General features: G+C 39.2%; 1 protein-coding gene across 7 annotated transcripts in view; it reads left to right on the top strand.

Moving 5' to 3' along the window:
• SPECC1L (sperm antigen with calponin homology and coiled-coil domains 1 like) overlaps nt 1-23806 on the top strand; it is a 112862-nt gene that overhangs the window by 70460 nt on the left and 18596 nt on the right. For all 7 annotated transcript variants that reach the window (XM_037879130.2, XM_043530041.1, XM_043530039.1 and 4 more), the window contains one exon: nt 6446-6548. In XM_037879130.2, coding sequence (XP_037735058.1) covers nt 6446-6548 — 103 coding nt within the window. The remainder of the gene's footprint in view (nt 1-6445; nt 6549-23806) is intronic.

Raw genomic sequence — 23806 nt, forward strand, 5'->3', positions numbered from 1 at the left:
CATCAATACGTCCACATCTTTCCTAAAGTCTGGTGCCCAGAATTGGACACAGTACTTTGGCTGAGGCCTCATCAGTGCAGAATAGAATGAGACAGTTACCTCCTGTCTCTTATATACAACACTTCTGTTAATATACCCCAGAATGATATTGGCCTTTTTGACAACAGCATCACATTGTTGCCTCATATTCAATTTGTGATCCACTATATCCCCCGGTACTACCAGCTAACCAGTTATTCCCCATTTTGTAATTGGGCATTTGATTTTTCCTTCCTTAGTGAAGTACTTTGCACTTGTCTTTATTGAATTTCATCTTGTTGATTTCAGACCAGTTCTCCAATTGGTCAAGGTTGTTTTGATTCTAATCCTGTCCTCTAAAGTGCTTGCAACCCCTCCCAGCTTGGTGTCACATGCAAGTTTTATAAGCATACTCTCCACTTTTATTCAAGTTACTAATGAAAATATTGAATAGTACCAGACCCAGGACTGACCTCTGCAAGCAGAATACGGACCCTGGACTTCAGAAAAGCAGACTTTGACTCTCTCCGGGAACTGATGGGCAGGATCCCCTGGGGGAATAACATGAGGGGGAAAGGAGTCCAGGAGAGCTGGTTGTATTTTAAAGAATCCTTATTGTGGTTACAGGGACAAACCATCCCGATGTGTAGAAAGAACAGTAAATATGGCAGGCGACCAGCTTGGCTTAACAGTGAAATCCTTGCTGATCTTAAACACAAAAAAGAGGCTTACAAGAAGTGGAAGATTGGACAAATGACAGGGATGAGTATAAAAATATTGCTCGGGCATGTAGGAGTGAAATCAGGAAGGCTAAATCACACCTGGAGTTGCAGCTAGCGAGAAATGTTAAGAGTAACAAGAAGAGTTTCTTCAGGAATAGTGGCAACAAGAAGAAAGCCAAGGAAAGTGTGGGCCCCTTACTGGATGAGGGAGGCAACCTAGTGACAGAGGATGTGGAAAAAGCTAATGTACTCAATGCTTTTTTTGCCTCTGTCTTCATGAACAAGGTCAGCTCCCAGACTACTGCACTGGGCAGCACAGCATGGGGAGGAGGTAGCCAGCCCTCTGTGAAGAAAGAAGTGGTTCGGGACTATTTAGAAAATCTAGACGTGCACAAGTCCATGGGGCCGGATGCGTTGCATCCGAAAGTGCTAAAGGAATTGGCGGATGTGATTGCAGAGCCGTTGGCCATTATCTTTGAAAACTCATGGTGATCGGGGGAAGTCCCGGAAGACTGGAAAAAGGCTAATGTAGTGCCCATCTTTAAAAAAGGGAAGAAAGAGGATCCTGGAAACTACAGGCCAGTCAGCCTCACCTCAGTCCCTAGAAAAATCATGGAGCAGGTCCTCAAGGAATCAATTCTGAAGCACTTAGACGAGAGGCAAGTGATCAGGAACAGTCAGCATGGATTCACCAAGGGAAAGTCATGCCTGACTAATCTAATTGCCTTCTATGATGAGATAACTGGTTCTGTGGATGAAGGGAAAGCGGTGGACGTATTATTCCTTGACTTTTGCAAAGCTTTTGACACGGTCTCCCACAGTATTCTTGTCAGCAAATTAAAGAAGTATGGGCTGGATGGATGCACTACAAGGTGGGTAGAAAGTTGGCTAGATTGTCGGGCTCAATGGGTAGTGATCAATGGCTCCATGTCTAGTTGGCAGCCGGTATCAAGTGGAGTGCCCCAAGGGTCGGTCCTGGGGCCGGTTTTGTTCAATATCTTCATTAATGATCTGGAGGATGGTGTGGATTGCACCCTCAGCAAGTTTGCGCATGACACTAAACTGGGAGGAGTGGTAGATATGCTGGAGGGTAGGGATAGGATACAGAGGGATCTAGCCAGATTGGAGGATTGGGCCAAAAGAAATCTGATGAGGTTCAACAAGGATAAGTGCAGAGTCCTGCACTTAGGACGGAAGAATCCAATGCACTGCTACAGACTAGGGACCGAATGGCTAGGCAGCAGTTCTGCAGAGAAGGACCTAGGGGTGACAGTGGACGAGAAGCTGGATATGAGTCAACAGTGTGCCCTTGTTGCCAAGAAGGCCAATGGCATTTTGGGCTGTATAAGTAGGGGCATTGCCAGCAGATCGAGGGACGTGATTGTTCCCCCCTATTCGACATTAGTGAGGCCTCATCTGGAGTACTGTGTCCAGTTTTGAGTCCCACACTACAAGAAGGATGTGGAAAAATTGGAGAGAGTCCAGCAAAGGGCAACAAAAATGATTAGAGGTCTGGAACACATGACTTATGAGGAGAGGCTGAGGGAACTGGGATTGTTTAGTCTACGGAAGAGAAGAATGAGGGGGGATTTGATAGCTGCTTTTAACTACCTGAAAGGTGGATCCAAAGAGGATGGATCTAGACTATTCTCAGTGATAGTAGATGACAGGACAAGGAGTAATGGTCTCAAGTTGCAGTGGGGGAGATTTAGGTTGGATATTAGGAAAAACTTTTTCGCTAGGAGGGTAGTGAAACACTGGAATGCGTTACCTAGGGAGGTGGTGGAACGCCCTTCCTTAGAAGTTTTTAAGGTCAGGCTTGATAAAGCCCTGGCTGGGATGATTTATTTGGGGATTGGTCCTGCTCTGGGCAGGGGGTTGGACTAGATGACCTCCAGAGGTCCCTTCCAACTCTGATATTCTATGATTCTATGACTCCACTAGATACGTCCTCCCAGTTTGACACTGAACCACTGATAACTGCACTTTGAGTATGGTCTTTCAGCCAGTTGTACAACTGTTTTACAGTAATTCAGCTAGACTACTTTTCCTTAGCTTGCCTATAAAGTTAAATACGACCCAGTATTGGAGTCTATGATTCTGTTTGTCTCTTAGTTCTAAAATAAATACAGTGTATATAAGAAAGTTGTTTTCTTTAATATAACTCTTCATGAGATTGGCATTTATGTCTAAATATACTTATTTCTTTTCTTGTTTAGCATAAGTAGCTAACACATTTCAAGGCACTATTCACTTTTCAAGGGGCCACTTCACCTTGAATGGTCCCTTGAAGTGTGTTAACTACTTGTGCTAAACAATCTGTTCCACTTTGTATTTAGCTGTGACACTGAGTACCTTTCCCAAACCTGAAGAAGAGCTCTGTGTAAGCTTGAAAGATTGTCTCTCTCACCAACAGAAGCTGGTCCAATTAAAGATATATCTCACCCATCTTGTCTCTCTAATACCAACGTCTGGCATTTGAGTTGCCTGATTCTGAACAACTTTACAATTTTGCATTAGGACTCGATATTACAATGACTATTCTAAGAAACTCTGATTTTCTTAAATAATTATTTTGACATTGGAGCATAATCTTGTTTCTTCTGAAGCTAGAGTTCATTGAACTATTACATGGCATGTGGAATTAAATTAGATAGTCAAGTCATGTAGAATAGTCATTTGTACTGAGGTATTAGTGCACGAAATTCTGTGAAATTCAGATTTCAGGATTTTTTTTTTTCCAGCAAGGCTTGTGAAATTGATACATTTCAGCTGCTTGTCTACTCTTGTCTACTGTAGCACTTCAGTGTAGATACCAACTACACCAATGGGAGGAATTCTCCCATCACAGTTGTTAATCCACCTTCCTGAGAGACAGAAGCTAGGTCGATGAAAGAATTTCTCCGTCTACCTCATGCTGTCTACACCAGGGATTAAGTCAGTGTAGCTACTTCTTTCAGGGGTGTGGATTCTTCACACCGCTGAGAGATGTAGCTGTACTGATGTAAAATTCTAGTGTAAACCAGGTCTATGTCTGCAGGAGTTCCACTGGAACATTATTTTCTGCTGGGGTTGAAATGGCTGGTCCTAAAGAACACAGAGCCAAGGATTAAATAATTAGTATACACTAGCTGTGTTTGGAAGGCAGGTGTCTGGAAGGGGTAATTTTTTGTAGAACTGACATGGGGATCTGAGAATCTTATTTAAATATGCATAGAATTATTTAAAAATAATCCTCCTTTACCATGCACAGAGTACTAGCTAGCCATAGCGTTATTTTTCTTCTAAATAGAGAACGTTAGGATTAACTGCAAAATCTTTTTTTGAAATATCCCTGCTTCTGCTCATTAAGCTACTTAGAATGCATAACACCTCGTAGAATCATAGAAGGTTAGGGTTGGAAGAGAACTCAGGAGGTCATCTAGTCCAACACCCTGCTCAAAGCAGGACCAACCCCAACTAAAGCATCCCAGCCAGGGCTTTGTCAAGCCAGGTCTTAAAAACGTCCAGGGATGGAGATTCCACCACCTCCCTAGGTAACCCATTACAGCGCTTCACCACCCTCCTAGTGAAATATTAGGAAAAACTTATCTAACCTAGACCTCCCCCACTACAACTTGAGACCATTACTCCTTGTTCTGTCGTCTGCCACCACTGAGAACAGCCTAGCTCTTTGGAACCCCGCTGCAGGTAGTTGAAGGCTGCTATCAAATCCCCCCTCACTCTTCTCTTCTGCAGACTAAACAAGTCCAGTTCCCTCCGCCTCTCCTCATAAATCATGTGCTCCTGCTCCCAGTGGTTTTTGTTGCCCTCCGCTGGACTCTCCAATTTGTCCACATCCTTTCTGTAGTGGGGGCCCCAAAACTGGACACAATACTGCAGGTGTGGCCTCACCATGCCGAATAGAGGGGAATAATCACTTCCCTTGATCTGCTGGCAATGCTCCTACTAATGCAGCCTGATATGCCGTTAGCCTTCTTGGTAACAAGGGCACACTGTTGACTTATATCCAGCTTCTCGTACACTGTAATCCCCAGGTCCTTTTCTGCAGAACTGCCACTTAGCCAGTCGGTCCCCAGCCTGTATCAGTGCATGGGATTCTTCCGTCCTAAGTGCAGGACTCCGCACTTGTCCTTGTTGAACCTCATAAGATTTCTTTTGGTCCAATCCTCCAATTTGTCTAGGTCACTCTGGACCCTATCCCTACCCTCCAGCATATCTACCTCTTCCCCCATGCTGAACAAAACTGGCCCCAGGACAGACCCCTGGGGCACTCCGCTTGATATCGGCTGCCAACAAGACATCGAGCCGTTGACCACTACCCATTGAGCCTGACGATCTAGCCAGCTTTCTATCTACTTTATAGTCCGTTCATCCAATCCATACTTTTTTAACTTGCTGGCAAGAATACTGTGGGAGACCATATCAAAAGCTTTGCTAAAGTCAAGATATATCACGTCCACCGCTTTCCCTATATCCACAGAGTCAGTTATCTCATCATAGAAGGCAATCAGGTTGGTCAGGCATGACTTGCCCTGGGTGAATCCATGCTGACTGTTCCTGATCACCTTCCTCTCCTCAAAGTGCTTCAAAATGGATTCCTTGAGGACCTGCTCCATGATTTTTCTACCTAGCCCTTTTAGTTGCATAAGAAACCCTTTATTACAGAAAGACTTACTGCAACTACAGAAATGTGAATTTCAGTAATAACACTATTAATGTAGCAGTTTTTATTTTGAGCAGTGTGATTTTTAGTCTAATAAAACTATAATATTAATAAAAGTATAATATTTATAATTCAAAATTGTCATGAAAACATACCAGCCCAGGAACAGTTTTTCCTCCTGACCTTTATCATAGGGAAAAAATGAATATTTCTTCCCCCTGCCCCCCAGCCAAAAAACCCTCCCTCTCCCTGGGTGAGTGGGCAAACTCAATTTTTCAAGGCTTTCAGTATCCATGTTTGTCTTATTCCTAAATATACCAAAAATTATGCATTACTTATGGATACTTAAGGGCCTATATCTATAATAGCACTTATTGGGAATTGGACACCATTCCATTACAAGTAAAGTAAATAATAAACATTGCCTGCATATAAAGTAGACCAGTGAGACTATCTCTTTGAGCATGTCCCTCCTACTAAAAGCTCCAGATCTTGAGACAGTTTGTTAGCAGTAATTGAGTGCTATTAATAATCAAATTTCTTGCTCTTTCAAGGTTATATGCCTAATCAGCCATGAGATGCAAAAGAGATACCATCAGTTCGTTGTTGTAAAACACAAATTAAAGTTGTTTAAATTAGCTTATAGTTCAGGTGCGTGGTGGTGTAGTCTAGCACATTAGCTTAATATTATGAACTCTTAGAAAAAATCTTGTTTGTATATAAAGGAGGCTTTAATTTAAAATAAATTAATCCTAAAGTGAGTGGTAACTGACTAACACCAGTGGTGAAAACGCCAAAAGGTCTTAATACAGTCACAATCAGTGTTTTTGTCTGATCAGTATGCACAGTGATTGCCAATGGAACAATTGATTTGATCCCACTTAACAGGGAAATTTTTGCAGGCTTAACTGGGTATATTCCTCCTTCAGACAGCATTTTGAGCCTTATTCTTCTCACTGGGATGGGTACTCACTTTGCTAACAGTTATTGCAAAAAGTGGTGTGATATCAAAACTTTACTGTTTTTCCTCTACTCTCAGGGAGGAAAGGAAAGACCCTTTATCTGCTCTTGCAAGAGAATATGGAGGTTCCAAAAGAAATGCCTTGCTGAAGTGGTGTCAGAAGAAAACCGAAGGATATCAGGTAACTCCAAAGCTGTTTAATACTGCACACTCTTACTACAACACATGAAAATCTGCCAAAGGCACAAACCAGATTGCTCCACAGTTCACTGCATAGATCGCAATGAAACTGGCATGTGCTGTACTTTCTTACAGGAACACGTGCTACAAGTCCTAACCTAACTAGCATGAATAGTTAGTCGCTTTTCAGCACAGTGCAAGTGTGGGGGTTTGGGCTGGTTGTGGGGGTTTTTTTTGTTTTTTTTTTTTTAGAGAGCCATCTGACCTTCCATTGAGGCACTTTTAAAACAACTATCATACATATTACACATTTGAAACTCAGATAAAGGAGTAATAATTTAAGGCTGATAAAGACTTTAATATCCAGATATTCAGAGTTCATTCTAGATTTCCATCTGACAAATACAGCTAATGTAACACTTTTGAGTTTAAAAGTAAATTATTAGTAAGTAAACAGTGAGGTTCTAAGGACTTGTCTACACTTAAAATGCACTCTGCTGTAGCGCTTCATTGCTGATGGGAGAGGTTCTCCATTGCTGAAGGTGATCCACCTCCCTGAGAGGCAGTAGTTATGTCAACAGAAGAATTCTTCTGTCGACCTAGCGCTGTTTACATGGGGACTTGGATCAGCTTAATAATGCCGCTCAGGGTTGTGGACTTTTCACACCCCTGACTGTCGTAGCTAAACCAACCTAATTTTCTAGTGTAGGATGAGCCTAGGTGAATCTTTCAGGATCTTTCATTTAATATCACTGTTCACAGTGACAGATGTTCCTTCTTTTTTGGAGATTGCATTGTTTCACATACACACTGTATTTGGCTTTCTGCTGCATTTTCAGCTTTCTTTTCAATTAGTCCTAATGTTGTCAGAACCTGAAAGAACTAACAAGATAGTTCCCCACATTTCTCCTGTGATTACATAATTTTTCAAAACAATAGAGGCTTCAGCAAACTGAACCAGGATGTTAGAGTCTAGCCATGATGTATTTGTTTGGTTAATTGTATTGAAAGTGTTTTGAATTCCTAGCACAGACCTCAGTTTAAAAACTTCACTCTTTCAGTGACTTGAAATTCACAACACAGGAGGAAGCTGAAAGCCACGTAACAGGATGGTTGACCATCCATAGGAAAAGTCGTCTTTCAGTACAATAGAGAGTCTTGTGCTATAAACCCAAGCTGCCCCTCTCCCACTTCCTGTGGCATGTCTGTGATACCAAATTGTGCTATTTCTGAGTGTAAGTGTCTTTATGGAAATGGTCCTTCCTCCTCACTTTTTTTTAAAAGGCAGGATGTTAGATCTTTTTCTTTAAAGCCTGTAAGTCTAAATGGAAAAATATCTGAAGCTTGTTATCTCTAAATGAAAGATGCATCTGACAGCTTCCTTAATTTATCAGGACAAAGTTTTATAAAGTACTCAAGACCTTTCCTTCCCTGGCTGTGCACACAGACAAGGCCATCCTCTTGTGCACGTTGACTAGCTGCTTAGCCAATCTACATGGACCCTTGTAAGTGGTAACAGGAGGAGGGAGGGATGACACCTCGTGTACTTGCTCTGACAGCTATTACGTGACTCTCTGCGTGTGCTGCTGCTGCAGGGCTATATCATCTCATGTCTCTGAGCTACGTAAACCTCTTTCTGAAGGAGCCAGACTAGTACTGTTGGAACATATTAAGTTAGCTATCACAGAAGAATGTATTTTGTTTAGACATCCACATTTATCATTTCTCTTTAAATTGTTGTACTGTATTAAATTTGTTTTTCAAGATCCCCCTGAAATTCAATTCTGGTGTACATGTGGGGTGTTGCTGCTATGCTTTTTGTAATGCTATAAATGTATCCTGAAATGTGCTCACTATGAGTAGAGATTATCCAGACATCTCAGCCCCATTATCAATACCTTATAAGTATTAGGATGTCTCTGGGAAACAAAACCTTAAAGTTACACCATCACCCCTTATGGAGTGAAGTCCATTACATAGTAACTTAAAGATAAATAATGGATGGAGAGAATAAAAATCGTCTTTAAAAAACCTCCCAACAAATAACACTTAATATTCAAAGAATGTAATATTAGCCCCACTTCTAAGCAAAAATTCCTTTCCCCCTGTTGGACCTGTTTGGTTTTTGTCCTTAAAGAAAACCCCAGCCTGATTTCACATCTTGTAAATACTGAAAATACCCCCTTTTTAGAAGACTTTTTTGTAAAGTTGTCAGTTAGTGGGAGACTTGTAATAACAAGCCTGACCAAAAAAATAAGTTGGGGGGGATTTGAAAGTTGGGGGGTAATAAAGCACAGAAATCAGTACAGCCATATGTCTGCCAAAAAAGAGTGAAAAATTGTATTTAGGAAGGAGAAGCTCTGGATGTCCTGAAGAAATTTAAAACGAATAGCACATATAAAGAGGGGATAGAATCATAGAATATGAGGGTTGGAAGGGACCTCAGGAGGTCATCTGGTCCCACCCCCTGCTCAAAGCAGGACCAATCCCCAACTAAATCATCCCAGCCAAGGCTTTGTCAAGTAAAGCCAAGACAGCAAATGAGGCATTGACTTAGGGTGCGTGCTTCCACAGGATCATGAGTTGGAAGCACATATTTGTAATTGCTGCTTATTGGGCAGATGATTTCATACCTCTGTTGTCCCATCTTCTGTCTACTTAATTTGAGAACATTTTCTTTATTTGGATAGTCTTGTTGTGACTGCCATTGGTCCTTAAAACTCTGCACATCACAAACCAGATTTTTTCAAGCTGCAATGTAATCTAATTGATCTGATTCAAAATCCCACAAATTTTAGAGATGTTAACCCACCCAATGTCATTCTTTCTATTTATTTTCCTGATTCTCCCCACTATAATATAAAAAAATGTATATTCCACATCAGGAATTTCCAGATTTGTCTAGAGACTGTGGTAATTTTGTCAAGGATACAGATCCCAAAGATTTATAACCCCCAGGTTGAAGAGGGGGAACTCTTAATTAGGTGTTCAGAAATCTTTACAAAACAAAACCAAAAACACCTGGTTACTCAATAACAGACTTAAAAGTGGCAGTTCAACAAAAAAACTTCAAAAACAGACTCCAGCATGAAACTGCAGAACTGGAATTAATTTGGGACACCATCAAATGAGGCCTGAATAAAGACTGGGAGTGGACGGGTCATTACAAAACCTAATTTCCCCATACTAATTTCCCCCTACTGTTACTCACACCTTTTTGTAATGGGCCACCCTCGTTACCTCCACAAAAGTGATTTTTCCTCCCTTGTTATTCTACTGTTAATTGAATTGTCTCATTAGACTGATCCCCCAGTTGGTAAGGCAAGTCCCATCTTTTATGTACTATGTATATTTACCTGCTACTGTATTTTCCACTCCATGCATCTGATGAAGTGGGTTCTAGCCCACGAAACCTTATGCCCAGATAAACTTGTTAGTCTCTAAGGTGCCACAAGGACTCGTTGTTTTTGCTGATACAGACTAACATGGCTACACTCTTAAAAATCACTGTTTAGCATAATTAAAGATGAAACAATTTTCAGTAACACATATACTCTAGGTTAAAAGAATAAAACTTTAAAACTTTCAAATATGATCCAATATAGCTTCTAAATTGTGCTGAAGGTTTTAAATCATGATTTATAATTAAACAAAAACCCTTCTAGATCTCTTATCATGCTGTATAATTATTATTGTTTTCATCCTAACTGCGTTATCTCAATTTATAAGATTTCTTATTGCAGTGTCAAAGATCACGGTAGCACAGTATAATTAGACCAGATCATACTTTATCTGAAAACTGCTGCTGTGTTTCTGATTATGATGGAAAAATTAGAATGTTAGGCATAGTCTCTTCTGATTTAATTTCCATTTGTGTGTGTTGAATTAGTTATTGTGATAATGTAAAAGAGGAACTTTTAGTTCTTTTGTGTTCAATTAAAAGCATTAGCATAAGAGTAAAAATGATTATTCAGACCCTATAAATCTGCATTTTCTTATTGTCTTTTGCCACTGCTAACTTTAGGAGAGGTTTGTTTAGTCCAGCATCATAACGGTCAACAAAAATCTGCTTCTCCAATCTCATTCTCAAACCTTTTATACTTTTTCCCCTTTGAAATAGCTATAGTTTCTTCAAATAAATATGGGCTAGAGCCTTCCAGGGTGTGAAGTTGATTGCCTGTAACTAGAGCAGGCATTGAAAAGGGGGTGTGTGAAAATTAAAATAACTTCAGCTGCTTGTGTTTGGTAGAGAGCATAGATCCAGGCATAATTGGCGGGGGGGGGGGCACGCGCTGTTTTGGAAGTATTTTATCTGTGGAGCCCCGGGGGTGAATTGTCCCAGTCGAAGTGGAGAATGGTTGAGTTTCTGTGTATCTATAAACTGATGAACTAGACAAACTTAACCAGACAAAAATAGCCAGATCCAGTCTGTATTTTATTTTTTTTATTTAAAGTGCCCATACAAAGGGCTCTAAGTAGCTTGCCAATTACAAAAACAAAATCCAATGCAATCAGCTGGTCCTTTGTACCAAGCAGCAGCACATGATCAAATACTAAAACCCTCAGAGATCAATCGTCACATCCACTCACCTCCCTCTCTTCAAAGGCCAGATGAAAGAAATAAGCCCTGCAGTGTGCCCTGAAAGTGTTAATAGAGAACAGGCTGGGCTGTTTCACACCGGGGCAGGAGGGTGTTTCAGAGCCCTGTGACTCTTACGGCGAATGTCTTACATTGCTAATATAGTGCCATTCTCTGTGTACAAAGAGTGGAGGAAAATACTTTTTTGCCATTATGAAATTATCTTTGAAACTTTTAAAAAACATTTTTACTATCCTAGTAGAAGGTGGTAGAAACTTGCAGTTTGTTGGGATATAGTCCCTCATTTGCCGAGGTGCCTTTCTGATTGCATCCAAATCATAATGAATTTTCACCATGGAACAGAATGGTTTTAAAAACTTATACATGCAGACACACTGTGTTGTGCTAGGAAGAGCATCATGCTCCTGTCTAGCAAGTAATTCCACATAATGGATTTTTAGTTTGTCTTCAATAAAGAACACTGTAGAAAGTGATGCATAGAAAGTGTTAAAAGAACCTTTAGGGTTCGAAAGGAAACACTCAAGTCAGGAAATGCCAATGTAAGATTGCCCTTCCTGTCTTAACTCTGCCTCTTTATCAGTACATTGTTAGTTTTTGGTAGGATCACATACTATTTTATCCACAATTCCCCTATTTCATTCATTGTGCAGCTTGAGCAGTGTACAGTAATAATGGAAGGAGTAACACACTGAACAGAATAAAAACAATAACTGAACAGCTCTTATTCACTCAATATATTTTTTGGGGGGGAGAGGGCAATAGAATTTGAGTCCATTTCTTACTATCCGTTTATGTTTTTGAAGATGAAAGAATTTCTCTCCAGAAACGTAATACAAAAAGTGGCAACCACTAGATCCCTGCAAGTGTGCTGCTGGAGGGAGTCCTCTTTAAGATGAGCTGTAAGAACAGATGAGTTGGCCATTTGCTGTCATTCTGGAGTCTATATCACTTTAGCAAGTACCATTTACGTGAAAATTCCAGCTCTGATAAATGCATTTTGTTTATCCATAGTTCCCCCATTGGTTTCAATTAGAAGAGATTTTTTTCCATTTGCAATGTTTTTAGTCGTTCCCAGTTTACCCCAGTGATCAATAGAAGTGATTCCAGTGTATGGTTCAGGATGTTTCTTCTCATATGATCAGTAAAATATTTAATGGTTACACTTAAATCTTCATAAGTAGGTCTCAGAGTTAAGTCCTGTAGAGGAATGGGGGCATTTTACAGCTCTCAGACCTGTTGTCCCAGGCTGCCTAAAGATTTTGGAAGACCACGTTCCTTCTTACAATTTATTCACATTTAAAGTTTTCTTCAATTTTAAGGGCTAGAAATTTAATCTTTTTAATGAAAGCCTAGATTCTGGAGCACAGTTCTGGAGTGGATCTCTGACCTCAGAATACATGGAGCCTTGATAGCACACTGGTTAGCCAGTTACATGTCTAAATACTGTAAATGTGATCTTACTGTCTAATTCGGGCAAATAAGATAACAAAGGATAGCAGCTGAGGTATGCGAGTCCAGAGGTATCTGTAAGGAGGTCAACAATTACAGTATGTGCAGTGAGCATAAGTTAATGTTACAATGAAGGCTTTAACTTCTACCTTCCTTGACTGTTGTGTTTTTAAAAGCATAAATATTTAACAACATAATTTCATGTGGAAACTAAATACAAACTCTGTAATCCAGAAAGAGATTATAAACAACTTTAAACACAAAAAACTACGTGGTCAGCACTCCACAGTATCTTGGGCCTTGTGTACATACATCCCTGTCACTACTAGCTTCTAAGGTATAGAAAATAATTAAGAATGTGTGGATTCTTCAGTATTACTCTGTCACCAAAGCAGCTCAGATGCAGACAGAAGATGGCAGTCATTCACGTTCCTTTATTTCCATTTTAGAAAAATAGCAATAGAAAAAGGCATACAAGTTTTTCCTCTAACTTCTGTGACCTACATGTAAGAAGAAAGAAGAAAACATTGTGCTTTCTCATCAAGATACTGTCTGTCTAGGTCAGATGTTAGGACTCACAAATAGAATTAACAACAAAGCTACTTGGATGTTACAATGGAGTGAGCAAACTGTTTCCTGTTTGAAAGGAATTCCTTTTCATGCTTAACATAGCAACTTGTTAAAAAGCTTTCCCAGAATCTTCTTTCACAAGAATGCTCAAATCAATTTGTTAGTCTCTAAGGTGCCACAAGTACTCCTTTTCTTTTTGTGAATACAGACTAACACGGCTGTTATTCTGAATTCTTTCACAAGCTGTCCTGTGAATTTAGTGATCTCAAAAATTTTGACAGCAAATTTCATATCTATTCTCAGGAAGCTCATGTCTTTAAAACTCGCTTTTCAGCTGATCATTTGACATTTTAAAGAACATGCTGATTAGCATTTATTGCTGGTTCTTTTCTGCTATAGTTGAGGGCAGAGCTGTGCTCTTGTATCTGATTTCATGCATACCAAACCAACTATTCCATCTCATAACTCCTGTTAACTTTGACACAGTATAGTGCTTTCAGTAATGTGACCTGCAGCTCAGCAATAAAATAAATAAATGGATATTCTTTCTGATTGTATATCTAGTTCTTACTACTACACATAGCAAGTACCCCATCTGGACAAGCAAACAAATTTTAATTTTTAGGCTCATGAGTATCAGTATTTATTAATATTGCCATATATTACTGTAAGTGTGCACACAAGTGATTTAAATGCATATTCTCTTCCAAAAACTGTAGTTAAATAACAAACATAAACCCAGGAAAGTACAGTTAGTTCTATATTCAAACAGAGCACCCAGTACAGTACACCTACTGTCTTCCCTTCTTTGCCTGTGGAGTTTCAAAAGATGGTATTCCGTAATTATAAAATTTATTATCTTTCTGTGTGTGTGTTTGGCCCAAAGTGTGCTGCTTTGCCACACTAATCTTTGATCTTTTTTGTGTTAATGCTCTAAATCCATGACACATGAAATTTGTTTATAGTAATGACAACGAGGAGTCCTTGTGGCACATTAGAGACTAACACATTTATTTGGGCATAAGCTTTCGTGGACTAAAACCCACTTCATCAGATGCATGGAGTGAAAAATACCGTAGGCAGGTATTTATATTACAGCACATGAAAAGATGGGAGTTGCCTTACTAAGTGGGGGGTCAGTGCTAACGGGGTCAGTTCAATCAAGGTGGAAGTGGCCTATTCCCAACAGTTGACAAGAAGGAGTGAATATCAACAGAGGAAAAATTACTTTTTGTAGTGACCCAGCCATTATAGTAACGCTAATTCTGTGTACTGACAATTGGATAATTGCCTGAAAAATGATGTTGGGTGCCATGAGTACCTTTCAGGTTTGGGCCTTTAATAGGGTTTTGGGAATGATTGCTTCAGAGTGCTATTTTTCTAATCAGGACACTGTAAAATTCTTCTCTGTGTATTGTGTGGACTGTAAGAAAAGGCTGCAGAGCAACTCTATCACTGTGCTGTTCAGATTAAGGCATTCTAGGTTTTGTAGTCAGTGGTAAAATGAAGATGTGGCTAGAGAAGATAGTATAAGATTCTGACTAAGGGCACTACTTCAGGGGCAGAGTTGAAATAGTTTTGGTGACTGATATGAGAAATGCAATATTAACTCCATAGTTCTTGGATTTCTAAGAGTTTTCACTTGGTAATATTCACTGAAGTTGCTAATATGTGCCTGCAGCTGTAGCTACACCTTAATGTAGCTTAATGACGATTTTGGAGGGATCATTTTTTTAGTTTTTTAAATGGTCCTAAGATCAGGCCATGTTCCTGCAAATTTGGAGATATCTGCCCCAGTACATTTTGTGGTATAGAGTAAGGGATGTAACAGTAAATCTACTGTTAACTGTAGTTCCAGCCTACTATCTTACTGAGGAAAGAATGATAGATAATGCTTTAAATAACTTTAATAAAAGCAGAATCTTTAAATTGTGTCAAATATTCTGTCATTCAAAATACAATCACTTTCTCTTCTGTCACACATTCTTCCTTGTAGCAGGGGTGAATCTTTTATTTCCTTATTGGTTTCATCCCCCACTTCATGCCAAAAAAAAAATGGTTTGGATGCCATCCAGAGGATATGGGATTTGATAGGTCAATTTTGTTTAAATATTGCTTAGTACTTCCATAGATTAGTTTAACCTGAGATTGCCTGGGCCTACTGTAGATAGGTAGGGTAGTCTAAGCACTGAGATAGATAACTTTTGAAGATGCTGCTTGGCTTTAATTATGTTAATGGTCACTAGACACCCTGTAAAGGTTCTTGTGGCAGCTCACTTGCTTTGTGGAACCAAATAAGAAGAGGTTTTGAAAATCTTTGAGGAAAGTGAAATTAGAGTTCTTGAGCCAGAGGTAATGTTATACCACAGACTCTTGTTGCAGTTTCTTGACTTCAAAAATGGATCCCAAAAAAAGGTACAGTTTTCTTATTAACCAAACATACAATTTTAAATTGAAGCATCCCTAGTCTTAATTCCATAACCAAAGGTCAGCCTCTTTTGTATGGTTTGCATCATGATTGAGTGTTAAGAGATGAATGAATGTAACGCCAAACTAAAAAAAATGTTTTCATATGTGCTTAATTGGCTTGTGCAGAATGAACCTAGAACACTGTGCTTTAGAAACATAATGAAGTGGGAAGTGTAAACTAGTTGGGTTTATTTTTAAAACCTGTTCTTATACAAGGAAAGTCTTTGGCACACTAAACTAGATTGGAGATGAGTTGAATAGGTTAGAATATAAAGTAGGGAAGAATGATATGGGCAAAATTCTCTGTCAACATAAGGCTTTATTCAAATAAAAATATTCTAGGTTACACATAACTTTCCTTGGTCTTGGATGGTTGAGTCATCAAAGTATTCAGACTGCCAAAACTCCACTCTCTGCATTTCCACTTGTGAAGTTGTAGCCAAAAACTGCTGAAAAAAGAGATTACTCCTTATGGGTCGTGTCTCACCGAAATGGAGTGTAATGAGTCTTCAGCATGGAAAGAAACACCAGTGGGGTCGTTAATATTGTAATGGGGAAAGGTAAGATAAACAGTGGCTCTGACTTGGAATTGCCTTCTTTTCCGACTGTCTGTCTGGTGCTCACTTCCATGGCAGTTGGGAATGAGGGGATAATTGGGACTGCTGTGGATCCCAACAGTAATTTCCAGAAAATTAAATTACTCTGCTCCCCCTAATGTCTGCTTACTGTAGGGATTGGGAGCCAGCCACTCCCAACCGAGTAGAGATTGAATAACAGTTTGCATTAACTGCAGACTGTCACCCTTGCAGTATCCCAGTGCAAGACTGGACATGCAAAACACACACATTCAGGGATGGTTGCAAGGACTGACAGGCAAAAGAATCACATCAAGGTTTAGCAGTAGGCACTCCTGGCTGGAGTCTGAAATAAGAGTCTGGTGATGGTAGCTGAATCTGATCCCAGCAGTGGAGGGAGGCAGTCCCAAGCATGAATAGCACCAGGTGGGAGAAGGGAGGAAGTTCTTGGTGTTGCAGCACCCAGGAGCCTAATGGATAATGTGCTGTTGGACCTGCAATGGGAACAGGTGGAAGCAAAACTCAGAGAGGAATACAGGATTGATCAAGCTATTGGTCAATGAAGTATGGTGTCTTGCCTTCAGCATTTGTCATTCTGGATGTGTCAGAGGAAGTTGGAAACTAATCCAAAAACCATAATGTACCTACCGGGTTGTTTGGTATTAAACATTGCTGAAAGGAACAAAATTACTTCCTAACCTCTCTGGAAATTAGCTTATGCTGTGAAACATGAGATTGGATTTTCCCTTATTTTAACACATCTTGCAAAACTGTACATGTTGGTCATAAAATTATTGAGCTCAGGTGGCACTGCTGGCTAATATAGTAACAAGGGGTTTCTTAGCCTGTGCAGAGTTAGGTGTTTGCCACTGGCAAAGCGGTAATTTTTAAAATTAATCTTTGATTTCCAGTGTCCTATCACCAGCTGCCACAATGTGGGCAAAGGGGAATGGAGCTTTTGTCTTTTATTCATTTCCTTCCATCTCCTAAGTTAGGAGCCAAGTTCAGTTGAGTGTGGGAGTCTGGGCAGTGTCTTGTCTCCCCTCTCCTATTGACACAGAGCTAGGTTCAGAGGACTAGCTGATGTGTAAGCATATCTTCCTCTCCCCGCCCCCACAATCAAAGTGTAGTATCTGTAGTCAAGTGAGACCACGTTTCCTACTTGGTTTGTAATTTGCAGCTGTGAACTGTGTTGGATCCACATGATTTTTAGTTGTGGAGCTAGCCAAAAAGAGGCTATCACTGGATAACCTACTTAACATCAGTCTTTCATAAATAATGGTATTCTGCTCCTTCTTAGAAGTTACACAAGATACTATATTACTTTTAAGCATACGTAGAACCAGAGGAGAAATGTGAGTGAGACCGGTAGCTGATCGCCTTTGCTGCAAATTTTAGAATTAGCACTATGTTAATGTGATATTTTGTACATGTGAGATAATGAAGTTTAAAAATAGTTCAGTTGCTCATTTAACCAGTAAAATGCATTTATCCTCAGGTGACCACACCTTTTCATTCTTGCTTTTCATTCTTGTTGGAACAGCTTCCGGTCTCCTTCTGTGTAAGTGTGCTGCAGGGCATTGTTTCGCTTCAGTCAGACCGGTGCTGCTGCTTTGCCTTGTACAGTTAAACAGGAATTTTGGCTCACAGTGGAAATGCTGGAAATTTTATTACTTATGAGAACCACAAGCCCACTGGTTAGATGCTTTTTAAGTGCGATGTGCTATAAAATCTGTGACCTGTTTGAAATGAGGACTTATATTTTCTCTCACATCCCTGCCCACAGTAAAGATTTTACAAAACCAGAACTGAAGTATGTTCTTTCATCCCCATTTTATATCTGCCTTCCAAAGAAAGCCTGTTATGACATCAGGGTTTTTTTTAAGACTAATCCCTTTTTGTAGAGTTGATTTTTTTCATGAACTATCTATCTCAAATACTAGAGATGATTTCACATAACTAATAAATATTACTTAAACTACAATACATTACATTCCGAAAATGCCGCCAATATTCCGACGGATGCTCTCCCATCTTTTTTATGTAAATGTACTCCAACCTCCCTGACCCACTTTCCCTCTATTTCTCGATTGACAGCTTTCTTGAAACCCATCCCTTTGTGGTTATTGCTTTAACTCTGTATGGTCCGAAACAGCATCCAGAAAAGTTCTGGGTTGGATTTCAGTAGGAAAGAGTCCTCTTAGTTTAGCCAGTGTTACAAATCTATGACAAAGAAGAAGTTTTGTTGGAGGTCTTAAATTGACATATTTCTGTTATTGATTCCCTGAGGAATAGAGTTTAGTGTAAATTAAATAGAAGAAAGTGGAGCTTTAAAGTAGATTGAGTTCATCATAATGAAGGTTCTTCAACAATGCTACTATTAGGTGAAGGTGTTTGAAAAAAGTTCTGCTGTCTTTAAATATGCCAGTTTTGTATTCGTGCTTCCTGAAAATATAATTGGATATGTTTTGGGGCATAGATTTTCATTCAAATGATAAGTTGTCCCTTTCCTGGCTGTTCAGTCAGCCCATCAGGCCATGCTGTACCTCCTGTTAATTAGATGTAATAAAAATCATCCATAACATACAAAGCAGCTGGTAAACAGAAGCAGGTCCCCTTAATTGTTTCCTTCCATTGTGGCTTTTTTCCCCTTCCATTTGGCTTTTCTGGCTCTGTTAACGTTCTTGGAAGATGGATTTGTTTTCTATGTGCTATTTAAGAGAAGCTGGAACTGACAGGAATGGTTTAGAGAGGTGGGGATTGCTCTATTTTTTCTGAACATTGGTCTTAACTCCTACGTAAAGCTTTTGGAAACAGTCACTTTCAGATTGACTTTACACTTTGAACTTTCACTGTAAAATAATGAAACATTCCTAAAAGATTCAAAGTTTTGTGTATTAAAGGGAAGCCCTCATCTTAAAGTTCACACATCTGTGTGAAAACTTTTACCTACTGTTGATACAATTGACATTTAAGTTTATTGTAATTACAATATTAAAAGGAAAAGTAGCTTTCTCCATTTTTTTCAGGGTTTTTTTGTGCTTCTGCTAGTGTTTTGCATGTACTCAGTTTCCCCCTGTCTTCTGCATAGCAAGAAGGGACAGAAAAAGGCACTTGAAAGGGGAGGAAAAATATAATTATAAAACCATAAAAATTTCCAGCAGGACTCAGACAGGTGTAGGATTTGAAACTAGTTCTACCTTACATTTTGAAATTCACTGGATTTCAAATTGAGTGTTCATCCCATGGAGAGCCAGAGCTAGTATAATATATTTCTCCTTCCCTTGATGAAAAAGCATTTCATAATTAATCCCTGGTTTGGATTCTGGCACATTCAGTGATCTGGTTTGTGTTAGCATAAGCAAAGTTGGCTCTTTGTTTATCGGAATGAATAAGAGAAAGCATTTTGACACCACGTTCATAATTTTTCGTTAACAATAGGGTCCCTCCTTTTGCCTCCAGCGTAGCCCTATAATTCTGTGATGTTTAACACTAGAGGCCATACAGTTATTGAACTAAAATAGTGTGTGTGCAATACACTGGCATTTGAGCAGCTTGTTACTAGTACACTAGCAGCCAGTAGTTACAATTAAAATGGAAAAAAATTGTCCTGAAATTAAACTACTTTTAGTATTGCATTTATAGAAAAGAATAAGCAAAGGGTAAGTAATGTGCATTGTTTAAGACTAATATGAAGGTAAATATTTTGTCTTATTCCATTAGGAATTCATTTTGTTATCAAAATAATTTGGTATACTATAAACATTCTAGAAGGGATTCATCTTTCAGAAAAAAATGAGAGCAGCATAGCTTAAACAGAGCTGAGAGACTCTTGGTATGTTCCCAACTCTTAACAGTTGCGGTCTGTGTTTTAGATGAATTATTTAACTTCTGCCTCAGTTTATCTGTAGAATGGGGATGCTGCTTGCCCTCACAAAGGTGCAGAAGATTAATTAATATTGGCACTCTAGAAGATGAAAATACTGCATGTGCTAAATATTTATCTTTATTAATATTTATATTTAAATCACATTTACATTTATTTTTTGGGAAACTATGGTGTCAGAAAGCTTCTTTTGTTTTAAACTTTATTGTAGTGATAGTTTAATCAGCCTGAATTTGAGACTGCATGCATTGCTTGGGTATATTTATAGTTACCAGAGAGCGCATAGAGGCAATAAAAATTAAGGCAAAAAAATCTGTCCATAAATCTTAATTGTGGTGTCATAAATGATATTGGCTTCTTGCCCAATGTGCATAAAAATAATGCATTGTCTCTCTTCAAATTAACCTGGTGCTTTTGTAAATATATAAAGACCAGGTGTTGTGTGCATTTAGTTGCCCTTGAAACCGGTGAAAAATATTGATTTTTCTATTTAAGGTTTCATTTTATTCAGTTGATTCATATTCAAAGGAAAATATACCATACAACTTGTAGAAAACACTGATAACAGCAGTTTCAACTCAAGTAATAGAAATAGGATCTGGATCCTGTTTTTTTTGGTAGTTATATGACACTTCTCAAGAATATTTATTTTCTGATTTATTAGAATGTGCTTATCTGATAACCTTAAAGCATGTTAACAAAAACGAAGACAAATTTCATCCTCATCAACATAACTCCCTGCAATCCCTCTGCATTGCAGTCTCTCAAAACCCCAAGTAAATAGGGGAACTTTGCTGGGTAATCTGAAGGTAATCAGACTTGGTTTCTAATGGGCCATTTGGGTTAGTATATTCTGAGGGGCTTGCCTTTTCTTCTTCTTTGTTCTTTTAGAACTTAGCTGTTTCTAGTTACTTTTTGTGTCAGGATTGCTTCATTGGGATTCAGAATGGCAAGCGATCTATTTATAGTTTAAGACCCCTCAGAGAGTTGCATTTTGGAGCGTTCTGGAAAGAGAGAGAAGCTGCATTGCACCCGTAATTGATTTACAGAACTGAGTTTTATCACTGTTCACGATAGTGAGACAACCAGGAGGGAAACAGGCATCTGCATTCTGCACTGGTTGAAGTTTCTCAGTGTTTTTTCCAAAGCAGCCTCATGTAAAGTTGCACTGATTTGAGGCCACAAAGGCACTAAACACAGATTGGAAGAAGGTGCTCGTGGCTACTTATGCAATCTTGCACTCCAGAAATTATCAGTGATTTAGAAGCAGTCCCATATTGTGGAACAAACACGCCTAGTCATAGGGTCAGACATCACCCCTGTTGCCCTCTCCAAATTGTCCCCCTATCAGTATCATTTCAGTTTTGTAATACTGATCATCAACCAACTTGAACTCATTTGAGCCCCAGTCTCTGACAAGCACTGGGAGAGTCAAGAGACCTTTCATGTGGATGTAAGAAAAGGCTGTGGCATTTGCATACTTGACATGGCAGCCAGAACTGTAGCATCAGTCTCATCTAGTGGCCTCCCGTATTGAACAGGAAGGATGAGAGCACAGATCCCTGCAAAACAGGAGAACCTTTGAGATAGATGAGTCCAATACCACCATTTGGGATCTCTGAGAGGAAAAAATGAACCACTCCAGCAATACCATCTGCCACAATCGGAGTTCAATGGAATGATTAAGAGGTCTTTTTAAAAAAAAAAAAAAAAAAAAAAAAAGTGTGAACACCTGACCATCCATTTCTAGAAGACAATTTTCAGGAGATCAGATAAACATGGTTCTTTCCATATTCATGCCTAAACTCAGATTGAGAAGGAGGTTGAAGTCAGGAGAATTTCGGAAAAGAGTTGCCTCTTCACAAACAATACATATCTTTCTCCCAAAAAGCGATCCGAGACAGGGATATGTGTTCTTGGGAAGACTGGGGTGCTGATTTGATGGGGAGGCTAGTTACATAGTCAGTATTCAGAACTTCAGATACAAAAATGATACATGCATACAACATGCAAAACAAATAAGATAATCGTATTCAGCAAATCAATTCAGCAAAAAAAACTTTTCCAGTGACACCACACGTGACTTATCTTGGATAAAATACATCATAATTATGTCATAATCATATCACTATGAGGAATATGAGGTGCAGTGTCACAATGGTATTAAGATTTTTTTTTCAAAATCTGATATAGTGAGTACGTTCATCATGTAAAATGAATCTTTTCATTGGTCTGTTTTCATGAGTCACTGTATCTGGTTATTGGGGAGCCAGTTCAATTTTTTCTACTTGAAAAGAAGCAGTTTTAACAAAGAAAACAGTTGTTTTTTCTTTTTGGCTGACACCTTGCTCTGAGTAGCGTTAGGAAACTTTTCTCAGCTGTGCAACCAAAGGTCTGGTCTGCACTAAGGGGGGGGATCAGTCTAAGTTATGCAACTTCAGCTATGTGAATAACGTAGCTGAAGTCGACGTACTTAGATCTACTTACTGCAGTGTCTTCACTGTGGTAAGTCGACGGCTGACGCTCCCCTGTCAACTCCGCCTGCACCTCTTGCCCTGGTGGAGTTACTGGAGTCGACGGGAGAGTGCTCAGCAGTCGATTTATCGTGTCTAGACTAGATGCAATAAATCAACCCCCGCTGGATTGATTGCTGCAGGTCATGTAGACAAGCCCAAAAGTATAGATCTGTGTTTTGTTATACGCCTTTTGGTGCCAGTGGGAACATGGGTATTGCAATACTAAATCAGACCTGAGGTTCATCTGGTCCAATATCCTATCTCTGGTGGTAGCCAGCATATCAGAGGAAGGTATAGGAACCGCACAGCAGGCAGATGTGAGATAATCTAACCTTCCAGCCCACCTCCTCCAGCGCCTACATATTAAGTCACATCCTAATCTTTAATAGTTAGAATGGTTTACGATCTGAAGCCATGAGGTTTAATATTCCTTCCAAAACTTTTGTTTCCATTAATTATAATTCTGGATGATATTGTTATCCAGGTAGTCCCTGTCAATTTGATGAATGCACTGCTGGCCAGGTCCTGGATTAGAAGTTAAGGATACCCCCAAAGAAGAGGATCTATAGTTACATTTCCTTTGAGCATATTACAGATCAGTTGTTTCTCCAGAAATCATTTTGAGGGTGCAGTTTCCCAAGGTCACTATTCCTACTTTCCATTTGTTTAAGTGTACTTGGTGTGCAGTAGAAATATAGAGGAGATAAGAAAAGCTTTATTTTTTTAGAGAGACTTTGTCAATAAGTATGTCTCACTGTGTTCAAAGGTAATATGTCTCACTGGTATTTTTTAAACTTTCCCTGTTAAGAAAGAGTAACTTTCTCTTCAGTTGGAGAAATAAGGTTCAATTTCTGTTGGTAACCAATGAGACTTCATTTAGAATACAGCCTCTGTATTAGTGAGTTAGCCAGCAGAACTCTTCCTTCTGTAATAATTTAGCTTTATTTAGGGGAAAGAACAAACATAAAACCCCACCATTGAAGTCATAACATTCAGGGGAGAGTCTTCATGTCCTAGGGAAAAAACAAGAGCAAAGTTAATATATTGACTACTTATCCGAGTAATATTTTTGAAATAAGCCTGTTGCAAAGGGATATGACTATATAACCATATGTAACCATTATAAGTAAAGCGTGAGTTCTCGTATATTTGACTTTTTAAATCTCTTTACAGAGAATGAAAATGGTCTGTTGG

Source organism: Chelonia mydas, chromosome 15 (assembly GCF_015237465.2).
Source record: "Chelonia mydas isolate rCheMyd1 chromosome 15, rCheMyd1.pri.v2, whole genome shotgun sequence".
In the NCBI taxonomy this organism is placed as follows: Eukaryota; Metazoa; Chordata; order Testudines; family Cheloniidae; genus Chelonia; species Chelonia mydas.